The following is a 14,803-nucleotide window of genomic DNA, read 5'->3' as shown; positions in this document are numbered from 1 at the left end:
ATTTTAGTATATAGCCAATATTTTCTCATATTCAAATAAATGAAGTAACGTTTTTCGTTATATTTGTACTCTGAATAATTATTTATTTAGCATTTTGAATAGAGGATTGATTTGATCAATTCTTTGTAAATAATATCGGTACAGGTACTTTAAAAGAAATGTCTATACTAAATTTAATTATATTTAATCTACGCGTTGATAATAAATGTTTACTATTTCTAAAATAATATTATAAATTGGGTTACCTGGAAGACCTACTCCTGGTCTGAGAACATCACCAAGAAGGTCTTTAATAAGAAAAGACTTGTGACTATCCTGCATTGCCGACTCCATCATGAAATAATTCACAATCATAAATTTTTTATTGAATCATAATTGTTCATAAAATTGGAAAAATGTTATCGATCCGATTACTAATAATAAAACAATAATTTTAATAAAAGTTCTTAAGACGCGACCCTAGTCATTATCAATCAATCATCAAAAAAAAAGTTAAATTAATGACAGCTGCACTTTCCCGCGCATCCGAGATAACTGTCAGCCATGTTCAAATCGTTCGAGCGGGAAAATCTTTTCATTTAGCAACGCCCTACCCCTAACCGATGTAACATACATTTTCTTGCGGTTTTCACCCAAAATACCGCTTAAACGGGGCTTAAATCGCGTTTAGCATGCGCAGGAATGGCCGGGCGGGGTCTGTAGCTCCTCCCTGCGGCGTGCCGCCAATGGCGACGCAGCTTCAAAGTTTTTCGCTCGGCCGATTCGTAAAGTACGCATTCAAACGCGGGTTTAGACTCGTAGTTATTGAGTTGATTTTTAAAAGACCGTTTTGAATGTAAATCGAAAAGTTAAGCGCGGTAAAGAGGCTGCCCGAGTCTCCAATTAAATTGATAGTTGCGGGTTGAATGCGGGTTTTTGTTGCATAACACGCTCGAGTGACAATCGACATTTAAAATGACTACGTTATAATGGGAGCGTAATTTGTGCCATTCGTGATTTATATTTTTCAAATGGGTTTTTGTTACGCGCATCTCTATTATTATAAAATCGATAGTGTTTATTTGTAGTTCGATTTTAGATTCTGCATTAAAGAATATTTGTTTGTGTATAATGCATTCGGACATAGTATTTTCTTGTGTTTGGTTTCACGCGAGTATTATACATTTAGAAACACTTTACAGCGAGCGTGGTCACGGGGAGTCTCCCCGTGACCACGCTCGCTGTAAAGTGTTCGAAACGTCGGGTTAATAATATAATGAATAAATCGCGTTTAAAATCCGTTGAAAAGTTTTTAATTTCTAAATGCATTCGGACATTTATTGTCAAATCTGAGTCCAGACTTGTTTGTCTTTTACAGACTTTTATGCAATCACTAAATCCTGATTAAGACTTATAAGATCAATATCAATATCATAATAGCTATGGGTACCCAGGTTTTTGAATAAAAAAGAAAAATCGGTCAAGTGCGCGTCGGAAACACTAAGGGTTCCATACAAATAAGCTACGTAGTACATAAAAAAATTGCTCAATCTCGATTTTTTGTTATTAATATATATACAAGGGCGATAGGAATACATCTTTACATTCTAAGATAGACGAAGTGGATCCGTTTTTAAATTGCATTTTAATATTATGAAAATAATATAAATCCATATTACCTAAAATCCCTTGTCTGTCTGTGCCTCGGTCTCTTTTAAGCCACTTTGATGACAAATGGTTGTACGAAATTTGATAATATGTGACGTGTAGGAACATGTTTTATCCCAAAAAATCCATGGTCATCCCGGGCACATTGGTCAACCGCCGCCGCCGTTTCTCGTTCGAAATCACGAAATAAAACCTATTAAAATTAAGGCTTTGGAATTTGTAATGTCATTAATTATGTAAAAAGTCGATAAGAATCTTATTACCTAAGAATATAATCCTAACTGTGTCCAAATACCTAGTTTGGACACAGTTAGGATTAGGGTAACAGAATTATTCAGTGATTTCTCCAATATACAAATTGATTAGAAAGGTGCACATTTGAGGAATAAATTAGAGTATGTATAAGTGTTTCGTTTTAATTTCATTATTTGTTCCAGATAACACCAAGCAGAACGAAGGTTAGTGACTAGTTAATTGCTAGGTATATTCGAACAGTGCTTAAGGCAGTAAGTACGTATATAATAATAATAACATATGCTTACTTTATTTGCCACCAATTTCATTAAAATAAATATAAAAAAGGGAAACAAAATAGAGCTAAAAGGTACACTATATCACGCAGCTTTACCACTTATTATGATTTTTTATGATTTATGTATAATTCTTCTTGCTTTAAAGTTAAAACACTGCTTATTACTTTTTAGTGAGTACGTTACGAAATAAGCCGAGGCGTTAAGCTGAACGTTAAGTTCTATAAAAGTTGATACCAATTTCTTAACTTTGTTAAGAATTCGTGTTTGGATGTCTAATTATTTTGGTAAAACCTAGTAGGTTACTGTTGAAACATTTAAGATGGCTACAAGACATCTATTTTTCATTAAAATTAGAATTATATGTGGTAGTCCAGCACGCTTCGGCACGAATTGGGCCAGCTCGCACCGGGTAAGTACACAACCCCACAGAAGACCAGCGTGAAAGGATACTTCTGTGTTTCGTTGTTTCGTTCGGTGAGTGGGGGAGCCGGAGGCCCATATCCTCTTCCTAACCCTTCCCAGTCCTTTCCTTTATTCTTATCTTCAATCCTTTCCTAATCCCTTTTCAATTTGCAGTTGACAATCCATTTGGAGAAGCGTAAGGTCTGCAATCGACCTTACACCTCTCCAAATGTTCATGTAGCGCTTACCATCAGCCGACCCACCAGCTCCATTGCCGACTATGACATAAAAAAAGAAGAATTTTTTAATTTGAAATTAATGTCTATTAACTATCACGATCTACTTTTTATTGTCAGTATATCATCATAGCAAGACATTGACAAGAGCTATATATACTTTTACACTTTTACACTCATAAAACTAGACAGCAATTGTGAGGCAATGGGTCATGATTTCTATATAAATACTTAACGTATATATTTTAGAAGATGATAATCGATATAAGGAATAACATAAACGATTAAAACAGCAAACATTTAATGATGAGGGGCAGATGTCGCTTCACGACTATCAGAATGCGGTTTTTTACGCTGCGGTGGCAGAAGTAGCCGCTCTAGTGGCGTTTTTGGCAATGTGGGGCCGATGTTGACGCATGGAGCCATCTTCAAAAAGAGACACTATCAGTGAGTGCAATGGGCTCCGTATTAGTGGTAATGATAGCGATAAGATCCAAACAAGAACAATCACATAAGGTCAACTTCACGACACCACCGAGAGTGAAAAAACGTATATAACAGACGATGTGATAATCTTGTCATTGGTGTTAGTGTGTGTTTAAGAACTTTCAATATATTTTTAAGTTTATCTTATATCTTTTTGACAAAGCAAAGATAAATTTCAGTAATTTAAATTACCAGTATATTACTTATAGTTGTAGGTACTAGTTAGAAGACTCTCATCTATAACTCCGGGAGCATGTTCGGTGTATTGCCCACCGAACACCTAAGTCAGCAATACTATATGTTCGGGTGGCGATCAACCCAAAAATATAGCAGTCCAATAAACATAGCCTAACAATCTCGGCGCGTAAAATTTAACAACAACATTTAGTATAGTATATGTACAATTTAACATGAAAAAAGAATTTAAGTAAATAAATCCTGTTTGTATTTGATCCAGTTTGATTTGTTTATAATGAGCTAGTAGTTCGCCAAATTGTAGGCGGTATTAGGTAAGGCCACTGCAAATGTCTTGCCTGCCTAATGGACTGGAAAGAGTGAAGGAAAGGATATGGGCCTCCGAGTATGTGAATGTAAGTTGTTTTCGTGCAGCGAAACGAGAGCCTTTGGAGTTACTTCTTCAAAGGACCACTGGAAACGTATAAAATACCCATCTATACCTACGTGGAGCTTCAATATATAGAACAAAGTCGCTTTCGTTGCTGTCCCTATGTCCCTATGCTCTGCTTAAATCTTTAAAACTACGCAACGGATTTTGATAGGGTTTTATATATATAGAAGGTTTATATATATAATGCATCTATTAAACTACTCCGAATTTAACGCGTGCGAAGCCGCGGGCAAAAGCTAGTTTATATATATGTAATTAGAGAGAATCTAATTACCATCTTTCAATGGGAATTCGTTGGGTCCTCAGCGATACCCGCTCCATGTCATGTCACGAGTAGGTAATAGATAAGAATAGAGTAAAGTAGAGAACAGTAGAGTAGAGAAAAGTAGAGTAGAGTAGAGAAGAGTAAAGTAGACTAGACTAGCATGGATAAAATAGTAAGGTATATATAAAATAAAAAAACGAAAATAAATATTACAAAAATCATTTATTTCACAATCATCGCTCGGTCTTAAATACAAATCAACATATAACTATATCTGGGGTCACACTGGCGCAAATTGTATCATCGTTTTCAAATCTTTCACCAACACTTCCAAAAAGCCGCGCTGCATTTGGGGTTCGTTCTGCAGACGAAAAAAATTCATCATCATTCAAAAATTCAAATTAGCACAAAATATTGTGGTTCAGCATTTCAGACTAGCTTTCTGTCCCCGGTTTCGCCCGCATAGTTAGGGGATAAGATTGACAAAACAATCTTAGTCAGGGTTTTTCCCATTCTGTCTGTCTCTTCTACAGACAAACTAATGAATCGATTTCGATTAGTGGTTTGGTGCAAAGATAATTTGAGATCCTAAAAAAAAACATAGGTTAGTTTTTATCCCCAAATACGATATTTTTCACACATTCCAAACGAATATATAACATACATTATAATATTGGATAGTTTTTCCAGGAACACAGACTGTCTATTTTCCCCTTTAATTACGCAAGCGAAGCCGCGGGCGGATAGCTAGTCAGCTTTAAACTGTAAAGTTTTTTTATCACCAAAGGATATATAATTTCATCATGATCATTCATCACCTTAGCAGTCTCCAGCAGTTCATCGGTGAACCGGTCGGTGAACACAGCCACCAGCGAGTTCCGCAGCTGCAGAGCCTCTTCACCTGCCATCGCGTTCGATACAGCCGTTCGTGGTGGTACTGGTGTACACATAATACATATGATATAAGCATTACGTGTTATTTGGATACAAAGCGAAATAATTTCCTTGTTACAATAAAGATTAAGTTTTTGACTTAAAATAATCAAAAAAGACTAAGTAAATTTTAGGTGGTAATAGATTTTTCTTTATTACTTTCTTTGTACATTTCATATATCGCCTTATATTACTATATAAGACGCAATTAGACCACCACGGCATTGCTTTATCATCCATTTATTGAATGTAGGTGTATTGTGTTGGTGTTTACGTCACCAACACTTGCGCAAATGAAAAATGCGTGTCACACTCACCGTTATATCGATTGGTGTGCGCGGCGAACGCGGCCCTCAGGTAGATCCTGGTGTGCGCCCACAGCAGGTAGAGCGCGGCGTGCAGCGCGTGCGCACACAGCGCGCGCACCTCGCGCCGCACGTGCGCGCGCGCCCGCAGCCGCGCCACGACTGCGGCGCGCGCCTCCGCCGGCCGCGCCGCGCTCACCGCCTCCTCCCCTCCCTCCTCCCCCTCCACTAGCTTCTTCATGTCTGTTTGAATTCAATGTCGAATTTTTAGCCGTTGGAAACAATAAAGGCTCTATCAGACAGAGTCATAGCGCTACTATACTGTCAAACAGAGCGATAACGCTGACGCCAGCTGACAGCGCCAGTAGCGCGTAGTTAGTACAACACAGTGAAGTGACAATTTTTCATCAACAAAACGTGACGTTACATGAGTATATCTAAACCAATTGTGAGAATATTTGCCTAATCTAATTAAAACTTCTTGGCACTAAAAATACAAGTAAAACAGATCCTCTACCGCGCGCACGTCACGTCATAGAACTCGCAAACGAGACGACACCATACGAACAAGATTATCCCACTAAGAAAGGTATGATGGTCACCCCAACCAAACTAAATTTGTTCAAAATATTACATTTAAATATCAATTCAAATTTCATGGACATGTGTTTGTGTTGCCAAATATTCTTATTATTGCTATTTGACCCGACAAACGCCTTTATGCCTTACTCTTATCATTTAGCGGTATGAAAAATAGATGTTCGCCGATTCACCTAACCTAACCGATACGAACAGAAAATTTCATGAAAATCGATCCAGCGTTTCTGAGGAGTATGCTAAAATTGTGGCACGAGAATTTTATTTATATAGAGATTATAACCGGTGAGCGTCATGGCCGGCACGCTGTGCAGCTGGTGCTGCACGGTGGCCAGCAGCTTGTCGTGCGCGTGCAGCCGCTCCAGCATCCGCTGCAGCAGCTGAAGCGCCGCCGCGCCGGCGCGCCGCGTGCCGTCCTCCACCGTGCCGCCGGGGGAGCTGGCGCCGCCGGGGGAGCTGGCGGCGCCGGGGGAGCTGGCGGCGCCGGGGCCACTCGGGGCGCTCCACGCCTCGCTGTCGATCGTGTTGCGCGCGAACAGCAGCAGGTTGCATACAATCTGTGAATGGTTTTGTATATAAACTACACTACATACATATTATTGATATTTAAGTAAAATAAATTTTGCTGTAATTTATGAGGTGATAGTAATAAAAATAATGTCAAAGTAGTTTGATAAAATAAGATCAAATTCAAACAAAGTAAAATATTAGGTAGGTGATCCTCTCTTACTAAAGATATTTCTATACTTTAACCCATATTAAAATAGCTCACCATACAATTAGGCACAATTTTTTTTAATTTTACCTAGATCTATTAATAAATTGCAATAAATCTATCAAAATGTATCCACACTACTAAAGCCCAATGAGAACACCGAGCCACCGGCCCGTCCCAGCGGCACAGACCTTATAGTAGAGCAGCTGGTCGTCCGAGTCGGCGGGCGCGTCGGCGCGCGGCGGCGCCTGGAAGCGCGCCAGCAGCGCGTGCGCCAGCGCGTGCAGGCGGCGCAGCGGCGCGCCGGCGCACGCGCGCACCACGTCGCGCTCCGCCGTGCGCGCCAGCACCGACGTCAGCGCCGCCGCCTCGCTCAGCAGCCCGCTCGGCGAGTTCGGCTGCGTCGACCTGCGCGTGCGCACCTCGCGTGTTAATATTATTCTTCCAACTACGTTTACAACTATGACGAACTTACGACGATTCAAAAGTGACACTTAGACAAGTCTAATTGAATAAATAAATAAATAATTTTTAAGAAAACTAAAACACGTGCGAAGCTTCTTGTATCGACTAGAAGCATCGCCTCCAAGAATATCATTCCACGACCGAGTTTAGTAATAGTGCGGTCTCTATCCCATTGCTCTCTATAAACTCATTTTATAACTAACAATCACAACGCGCTCTCTTCACATTTTCCACTCTAGCTAAATAAAGCAAACTAGTGAAATTTTATTTAATTTTTAATAATTATATCGCAGAGTGCCAAAAATGACTCCCAGAACCCTTTCTTCTCCATCTCCGAGAGTCCCAGCACCGACCTGAGCACGACGTCGACGCACTCGGCGTGGCTGAGCAGGAAGTGCGTGATGTGCAGCGCGCAGCTGTGGTTCTGCGTGCCCAGCGTGGTCAGCAGCGCGTCGCACAGCGCCAGCGCGGGCACCAGCATCTGCCGGAACCTGCGCACGCAATGGGTGCATCGATATCATTTACTGTGTGTCCTTTTATTCATTATTCTATTCATAATTTCCATATTTCTTACTACCATTTGTATATATATTGTATAAAATTGTAATTAAATGTCCAGTTTTTTTAAATGTTACGTCCTACGATTTTGCATAATAATCTATTTAGCATAATATTTCTTAATGTAAGTATGTAATTGAATGTCTAGATAAAAATCTACTAATAAACGTTATAAAGATTTCGCGGATTCTAGAAGACATTTGATAGGGTGGATCATTTGATATTTCTTAGAAAATTAATAAAATTCGGTATTTATCCACCATGTCTGGATGAGTGTGAATCTTATCAACATAATAGATCTGCCAAAGCTAACTTAGACGGAAGTCAATCGGAGAATTATCTCACAAAATCTGGTGTCCCACAGGGTTCGCATTTGGGACCGTCACTCTTTAGTATTTTTATTAATGACGTTACTAGTGTACTCAAAAACAGCGATATACACACGTTTGCAAATGAACTTATGATAAGTAGGGTGATTAGTAAAAGATGATATCCAATTAATATAGGACGATCTGAAATAGTTTTGAACTTTCACGCTAAATAGGAGCTTGACGAGTTCGCTGACCTGTGCGACACGGAGGGCAGGAAGGCGGTGTCGCGCGCGCAGGCGGCGGGCGCGTGCGTGTCGGGGTGCGCGTGCAGCGCGCGCAGGTTGGCGAGGCAGGCCAGCGCGCCGCCCGCCAGCACCGTCTCGGCGCCGGCGCGCGTGCCCGAGATCTTGATCAGTAGCGCCAGCTTCGACTCGTACACGTACAGCACGCGGAGCGTCTTCGGGTTCGGCTCCAGCGCCTTGCGACAGAGCACGTTTCGATTTGAAATATATTACTGCCACTTGTAGACGCTCGGATGTTACAGTGATTAATTATCGATGATTTCGTAAAAAGCTCCGATTCTAACGTGAACAGCAATAAAAATTGGGGAAAAGGTCATAATAAATTGACTTAAGTGAAAACTTCCCGGTATATTTTTTCATTTCAAGAGGATTTTCAACAAAACAGTTGAACATCCCAGCAAATATAGATGTAATAGGTTCACTGTCTCACCTCTTTCAATCCTTCATCGTCCTGCAGCAGACTGTCGATCAGGCTCCGCAGATACCCCTGATTGTTCAACGTGTTCATCCAATCGGTCCCCGGGTTGATTTCTATCAGCGTGTCCAAGCACGACAGCGCCACCATCCTGCACACGTCGTGGCCGCCGCCCACACAGTCACTACACACTATCGAGCACAGGTTCTCACCAAAACTGCTTATCACTTCCACTACCATGGACTTCAAACTCGACTCCTCTTTGCTCGGCCGCGATTTCGAACTGTCCAATCGAGACACATAAGTAGAATTGCATTCTTCTTCCGGATCCGCGGCGCTCGGCTTCAAATTCACGATATTCAAGAAGTTTAGTAGCGCTCCGTATAGATTCACCCTCATTTTCTGCGTCGACCCACCAGAAACTAAGATCCAGCTCAATATTTTGTGCAATATGAATTTGAGGGTCAAAGATTTCGTTTGCATGATTTGATTTGACGGTCCGAAGAAGGTCGTTTCAAATTCCGACGATTTTAAGTTTGATTCTCGCTTTTGTAATATATAACAGTGTCGTAAGTTCACTAGGAGTAATAGAACAGTTCCGGATGCAAGGTTGCCAATTTGTGGAAGGACTTCAGCCGGTGGTATCTTGTTCAAGAGGTCCTGGAGTATGTTTAGGAGGAGGGTCTTTTTAGAATCCAAGCTAAGGAGATCATGCGGCGCCACGCAGAAAATGATTTCAGTGAGCTGACGCCACGAATCGTAGTAGTGTGTGAGAGTGGCCGCTAGATTGCGTTGTTTGTTCACTTCCGTTACATAGTCCAAAACCTGGAAAAGATTATTTGGTCTTTAAAAAAATTGACTCCAACTCTAGCCATCAAGACTATTTATATATGAACTGCACAAATCCTTTTTTTATAATCGATAGGCAGACATTTGACCACAATCCCACCTGATGGAAAGTGAAGATGTGGTCTACTTGGGGCCACATCTACCTAAAAGGTGCCCATTCACCCTGGCTTTGTAAGATGTCCAAGTCCCTCGTGCAAGTCAAAATTCTAGTTTTAGGCGAAAAACATTTTAAAAGATCTGACTTAATCCGACTTAAAATGATGTTACCTTCTGTATCTCTCCAGCGACGAGGTTCCTCTGCGGGGCGGAGGCTCGGAGCGCGGCCAGCTCGCGGGCCAGCAGCGCGTGCACGCGGGACACACTGATACGCTTCCCACCTAGACCTGTACAAAATGCATACAGCATTTTCGTGGAAAAAAAAGAAAAACAAACTCGCTCCTTAATCAAAATGGTATTATAATTAATTTAAAAAAGAAGTATTTAAAAAAGAAGTGAAATATCAGCAGGTTAAAGTTGAGAAAATGACGGACTCTCCACACACCATCCGACCAGTTTAATTAATCCTTCGATCTGGTATAAGCGATCATTTATTGATTGTTGTTGATGTTCATTAAGTCTTAAACGTCAGAAACATAGTGTCGCCATTAGTAAATTATACAAGTATAGTTACCTGTGGGTAGATCACAACCAGAAATGGCGTGTCTGAGCTGATTAGCGTGGAACAGCTCCCATCGCGGCTCGGCGACGGGCGCCACGCTCATCGGCAACGCTTCCAGCGACGTGCGGATCACGCACGACTCCCAGTCCTGAAACATGGATCATTCATTCATTCATTCTTTTTTAAACCTTTTTTTTTAGTGAGTTAATGTGGGAGCCATCGAGTAAATCACATCACGAGTGAGTGACAAATTAATTGAATTTTATTTTAATAAGTGATGCGTGAGTGAATGAGTGAATGTGAACATCATTTATTGGTAGATTTATTTTCAAGAAGTGCAGTTTTACTCTGTGAGTGTGAAAATCGATTGATTATTTTTTTTAACAAGTGATATGTGAGTTAGTGGATATGTGAGTGAAATATTATTTATCGATAGATATTTTCCACAAGTTTTGTGTGAGTGAGTGAATGAATGAGAGTGATCATTAATCCAAAGTTTGTGTAACTTTAATAATTTATTTGGAATGAGCGAGTGAATGTGTGAATGAGTGAATGTGAGCATATTTGGAAGTGGAAGAAGAGGTGGCGCACCTGCGGCGCGTGGTCGTGCGGCGAGCGCGTGAGCGCGGCGAGCAGCGCGGCGAGCGCGGCGTGCTGCCCCGCGCCGCCCGCCGCGCCCGCCTCGCACGCGCACGCGCGCAGCACCCACGAGCGCGCCGACAGCGTCGCCGTCGATGCGCTCTGCAACACATTACGTGCACGTTCAAGTACATCTATGTTTTACTGTTACAAAGTTAAAGTAATATAATCGTAACATAATTGAGAGACAATGTTTCGCTTTTACTTTTTTTTATTTATTTATTTGTTTTTTAAATTACCCTGCATGCATTCAATTAAAAACCAATCTCAAAGTATCCAGCTACCTTATTATATACAACAAATTTTTTCATCTACAACGAAAAAACCTACAGAAAACTATATTTCATAAATCAATCACGACACAACTCACTTCAAGATTAATTGTTGCTTTAACGTGTCTCGCCAGGAAGTAGTCCCTGGCGCGAAGCAGGCGCAGCGCCGGGGGCGAAGTCGCCGGCCGAGCTACCAGCCAGTACAGCAGGCGGTAGCAACTTTCCACTAGAGTCGATGCTTCCCTGGTGATGAGCAAAGGTTCGATTGTTTGATTATTAGCTTTCAGAGAAAAGTAGCAAAAAATACATGAAAACAAGAAAAACTAACCCAAATGAAAAGTAATAATGATAAATAAAAAAGCAGGAATAAAATATGAAACCGTAATATGAAACATTTCTATGTGAGTGGGGAAGTCATAGTTTACCCACGGCCCCCAGGGAAGGCTCAGTGGGTTGTGTTGAATTCTTACCGAATAAAACCCCAGTCGACTGAACACACACACATTCGCTTTAGTGTATATCAAAAGTAGGGTATTTTCAAGTTTCATGTATAACATTAACACGTGACTGATATTAAATTTTCCCCAAAAAAAAAAAATCGTTGCGCATACGCACCTCTCAGCACTTCCATTCTTAGCGATATACGTATCTAATATATCGAGTATGGAGTGCAGGCACGTGCGCGGCGCGCCCGCCACGCCCGCTTCGTGCAGCGCGCTGCGGGACACCTGCGGACACACACAGCTTTACAACCCGTCTCGCCACGCACTGTTGATATCTTAAATAGGCTGGCCATTATTTTTTATTTAAAAAGTATCCTAACACAGATATGAAACAGGTCATTATTTCGTTGTAACCCATAAGATTATATTATATTTGTTTGATAGGTATTTGCGTAGAATATTCTACGAAATCCCGAAATTAGTCCTTCGAGCCGGAAATGCTCAAATGTTAGGGTGTCTAAAAACAAAATCAAAAAGCGAATTAAAGTAAACACAGCTAGAAAGTGTCAAATGTTAGATTACTAAAATAGGTCCTTCGAACCGGAAAATATACAAATGTCAAGTAATTTAATGAATTTTAAAATTGCTATCACTACGCCACTCACATCATCGTGCAGCTGGTAGCCAAGCAGGAAGTGCGCCAGGTTGTGCGGCGCCGCCGGCAGCAACTGCAGCAGCAGCAGCACGATGCCCTCTTTCGCCTGTCTAGTGGCCGCCACATTCTCCGGACTACCCCACTCTTCCGCCTCGAGACACTCCACGAACCCGTGCCTACGATTGATTGCAAATTTTCATCAATATTTTCATAAGTTACATCAGTTAAACATTTCTCTGCGTGTAGAACATTTTCAGGGAAATTTATTACGGACAGTTTCGCTTTATAGCCCATACTTACCGGTTTACCTTTACCTTTATATAACCGTTGATATATGTTAAAACTATGTTATGACGATTCAAAAGGGCTTCTATTGTGTGTATCTGTCTGTTTGAACAGTGACTTGTTCTGCACCGCACCGCGTGCGGCGCCTGCAGCGCACGCACAGCGGCGCCGCACCGTCACTCACCGCACTTGGGGCGCGCGGTGCGGCGTGAGCGCGACGCACTCGAGCAGGTGGCGCGCGCAGTGCGGCGCCTGCAGCGCACGCACAGCGGCGCCGCACCGTCACTCACCGCACTTGGGGCGCGCGGTGCGGCGTGAGCGCGACGCACTCGAGCAGGTGGCGCGCGCAGTGCGGCGCCTGCAGCGCACGCACAGCGGCGCCGCACCGTCACTCACCGCACTTGGGGCGCGCGGTGCGGCGTGAGCGCGACGCACTCGAGCAGGTGGCGCGCGCAGTGCGGCGCCTGCAGCGCGCGGCACAGCAGCGCCACGGCGCGCGCCGCCGCCGCCGGCACGGCGCAGCCCAGCTGCAGCACGCGGCAGCACGTCACCAGCCGGTCGCTCTTCTCCGGGCCCAGCGGCGCTGCGTTGTTCATCGAAATTAGTAAAAGGTATACAACAATGACATTCGACCTTAGACCAACAGACGCGCTTTTGCGCCGGAATAGTTAGTACAGTGGTATTGGGCTCGGAGGACCACTCATTAATTTTAAAGTCTTTCAAATGAAATAGCCAAAAACCGCGATTAAGGAGACAATATCCTTTTCCTCACCCTGGATTTCCTTTTCCTCACATGAACTGGGACCATTTCTTCTTTCCAGTCGTCAATCCTTTCCTTTTCCTTAACCCTTTAAAAGCGGCTAGAACATTCGTTGAAGCACTACCTCTGCGAATGTTCATGAGCGGTGGTGATCGCTTACCATCAGGCGAACCACCAAACACAAAATTGATATAGTTTGGACTCGTATAATATTGAAGCAGTGTAGTTTTTATTTGACTCACCTAGAATAAGTTTAGACAAGCCGACAAGCATGACAGCGCGGTTCGCCTCCGTCGCAGCGGCCGTGAGCGGACGTTCGAGCGCCAGCGCGCGCTCTAATATTTGTAGCGTGCTTATTAGTGTTTCTTGTACGTATTTCTGTAAAAGCAAAAAAACAATGAGAAAAACGTAGGCTCACGTAAATATGTAAATTAATCATATTTACTAAGTAAATTGAAGATATTTCTTATTATAAAGTAATAAATAATTAGCTTACCATTAAATTGTTAGTATTTAGACATTTTAAAGAGTTGCAAACATAGATTACAACTAACATAGATAAATATAATTCCATTTAAATTAAGTTTATTACATATAAAACTTTCATAGAGCCACTCACCTGGTCCTCCAACGGCTGTTTGTCCATCAGCTCGTAAGCTTCATCCAGCGTGGTGAGCACCAGCCGCAGCAGCTCCGAGTTGGTGTGCAGGAACATCAGCAGCCGGAAGCCGGGCGGCGGGTTCGAGTCCGGCTCGTGGTGCGGCGGGGGGAAGTCCGCCGCGCTCGGCTCGTACTGCTCCAGCCAGCGGGCGATCAGCCGGAAGCAGAGGGCGAGCATCTGGATTCGAGAATGTTAAATTAATTTGATTTGTTTATTTCCAGCTCGAAGGACCATTTCAAGAAATTGTAACAATAGCAAATCGCAATATAGATAGGGATTAGATTAAACGATTTGATTGCTTGTTTTAGTTTTTCTTCTATTTGTCTTTAAATTAGTTTCTACATTGTTTTCATTCTATATTAAAAGAGCATCGCACTACTTCTTTCTCATTTATTCTATTACAGCACTAAATATCAGCAGCGAGTAATTTCGCTATGCAGTACACTATATGCGAGTAACGCACCTGCCACTTGTCTTGCGGCTCCACGTAGGGACGGTGCGGCGCGGGCAGGGCGAGGCGCCCCACCACGTGCTCCACGTACGGGTCGAGGCCGGGGCGCCGCGCCCCCGCGCCCAGCGTGCGTGGTAAGGGCGCCGCGCTGCACAGCGAGTCCAGGAGGGAGAGGAACGCCAGGGACAGCGGGTACTGCTCCATGCGGCACTCCACCTGCACACCAATGGTTAATATTATTATCATTTTACATTTACTTACCACACTAACATTCACGTACACGCCTACGCACAGGTACACGCCCACGCCCACGCACACGCATGTGCTCATGC

The 14,803-nt window shown here is 42.7% G+C and overlaps 2 protein-coding genes across 2 annotated transcripts in view; both read right to left on the bottom strand.

Annotated features, from left to right (window-relative positions):
• LOC119830298 (homeobox protein ceh-19) overlaps positions 1 to 514 on the bottom strand; it is a 20,919-nt gene extending 20,405 nt beyond the window's left edge. Inside the window, exon 1 of the mRNA XM_038353259.1 lies at positions 246 to 514. Within this exon, the coding sequence (XP_038209187.1) occupies positions 246 to 354 (109 nt within the window). The 5' untranslated portion in view covers positions 355 to 514. The remainder of the gene's footprint in view (positions 1 to 245) is intronic.
• Positions 515 to 4,400: 3,886 nt separating this feature from the next.
• LOC119830490 (nuclear pore complex protein Nup205) overlaps positions 4,401 to 14,803 on the bottom strand; it is a 16,524-nt gene continuing 6,121 nt past the window's right edge. Inside the window, exons 11-28 of the mRNA XM_038353535.1 lie at positions 14,484 to 14,796; positions 13,979 to 14,197; positions 13,602 to 13,737; positions 12,996 to 13,182; positions 12,325 to 12,490; positions 11,832 to 11,944; positions 11,315 to 11,459; positions 10,897 to 11,046; positions 10,318 to 10,453; positions 9,915 to 10,030; positions 8,814 to 9,623; positions 8,336 to 8,559; positions 7,566 to 7,703; positions 6,939 to 7,155; positions 6,316 to 6,589; positions 5,448 to 5,678; positions 5,016 to 5,134; positions 4,401 to 4,558 (exon numbers count right to left, since the gene is read on the bottom strand). Of these exons, the coding sequence (XP_038209463.1) occupies positions 4,478 to 4,558; positions 5,016 to 5,134; positions 5,448 to 5,678; positions 6,316 to 6,589; positions 6,939 to 7,155; positions 7,566 to 7,703; positions 8,336 to 8,559; positions 8,814 to 9,623; positions 9,915 to 10,030; positions 10,318 to 10,453; positions 10,897 to 11,046; positions 11,315 to 11,459; positions 11,832 to 11,944; positions 12,325 to 12,490; positions 12,996 to 13,182; positions 13,602 to 13,737; positions 13,979 to 14,197; positions 14,484 to 14,796 (3,775 nt within the window). The 3' untranslated portion in view covers positions 4,401 to 4,477. The remainder of the gene's footprint in view (positions 4,559 to 5,015; positions 5,135 to 5,447; positions 5,679 to 6,315; positions 6,590 to 6,938; positions 7,156 to 7,565; positions 7,704 to 8,335; positions 8,560 to 8,813; positions 9,624 to 9,914; positions 10,031 to 10,317; positions 10,454 to 10,896; positions 11,047 to 11,314; positions 11,460 to 11,831; positions 11,945 to 12,324; positions 12,491 to 12,995; positions 13,183 to 13,601; positions 13,738 to 13,978; positions 14,198 to 14,483; positions 14,797 to 14,803) is intronic.

Source organism: Zerene cesonia, chromosome 11 (genome assembly GCF_012273895.1).
Source record: "Zerene cesonia ecotype Mississippi chromosome 11, Zerene_cesonia_1.1, whole genome shotgun sequence".
Classification (NCBI taxonomy): Eukaryota; Metazoa; Arthropoda; class Insecta; order Lepidoptera; family Pieridae; genus Zerene; species Zerene cesonia.
This window is presented reverse-complemented; position numbering and strand designations above follow the sequence as displayed.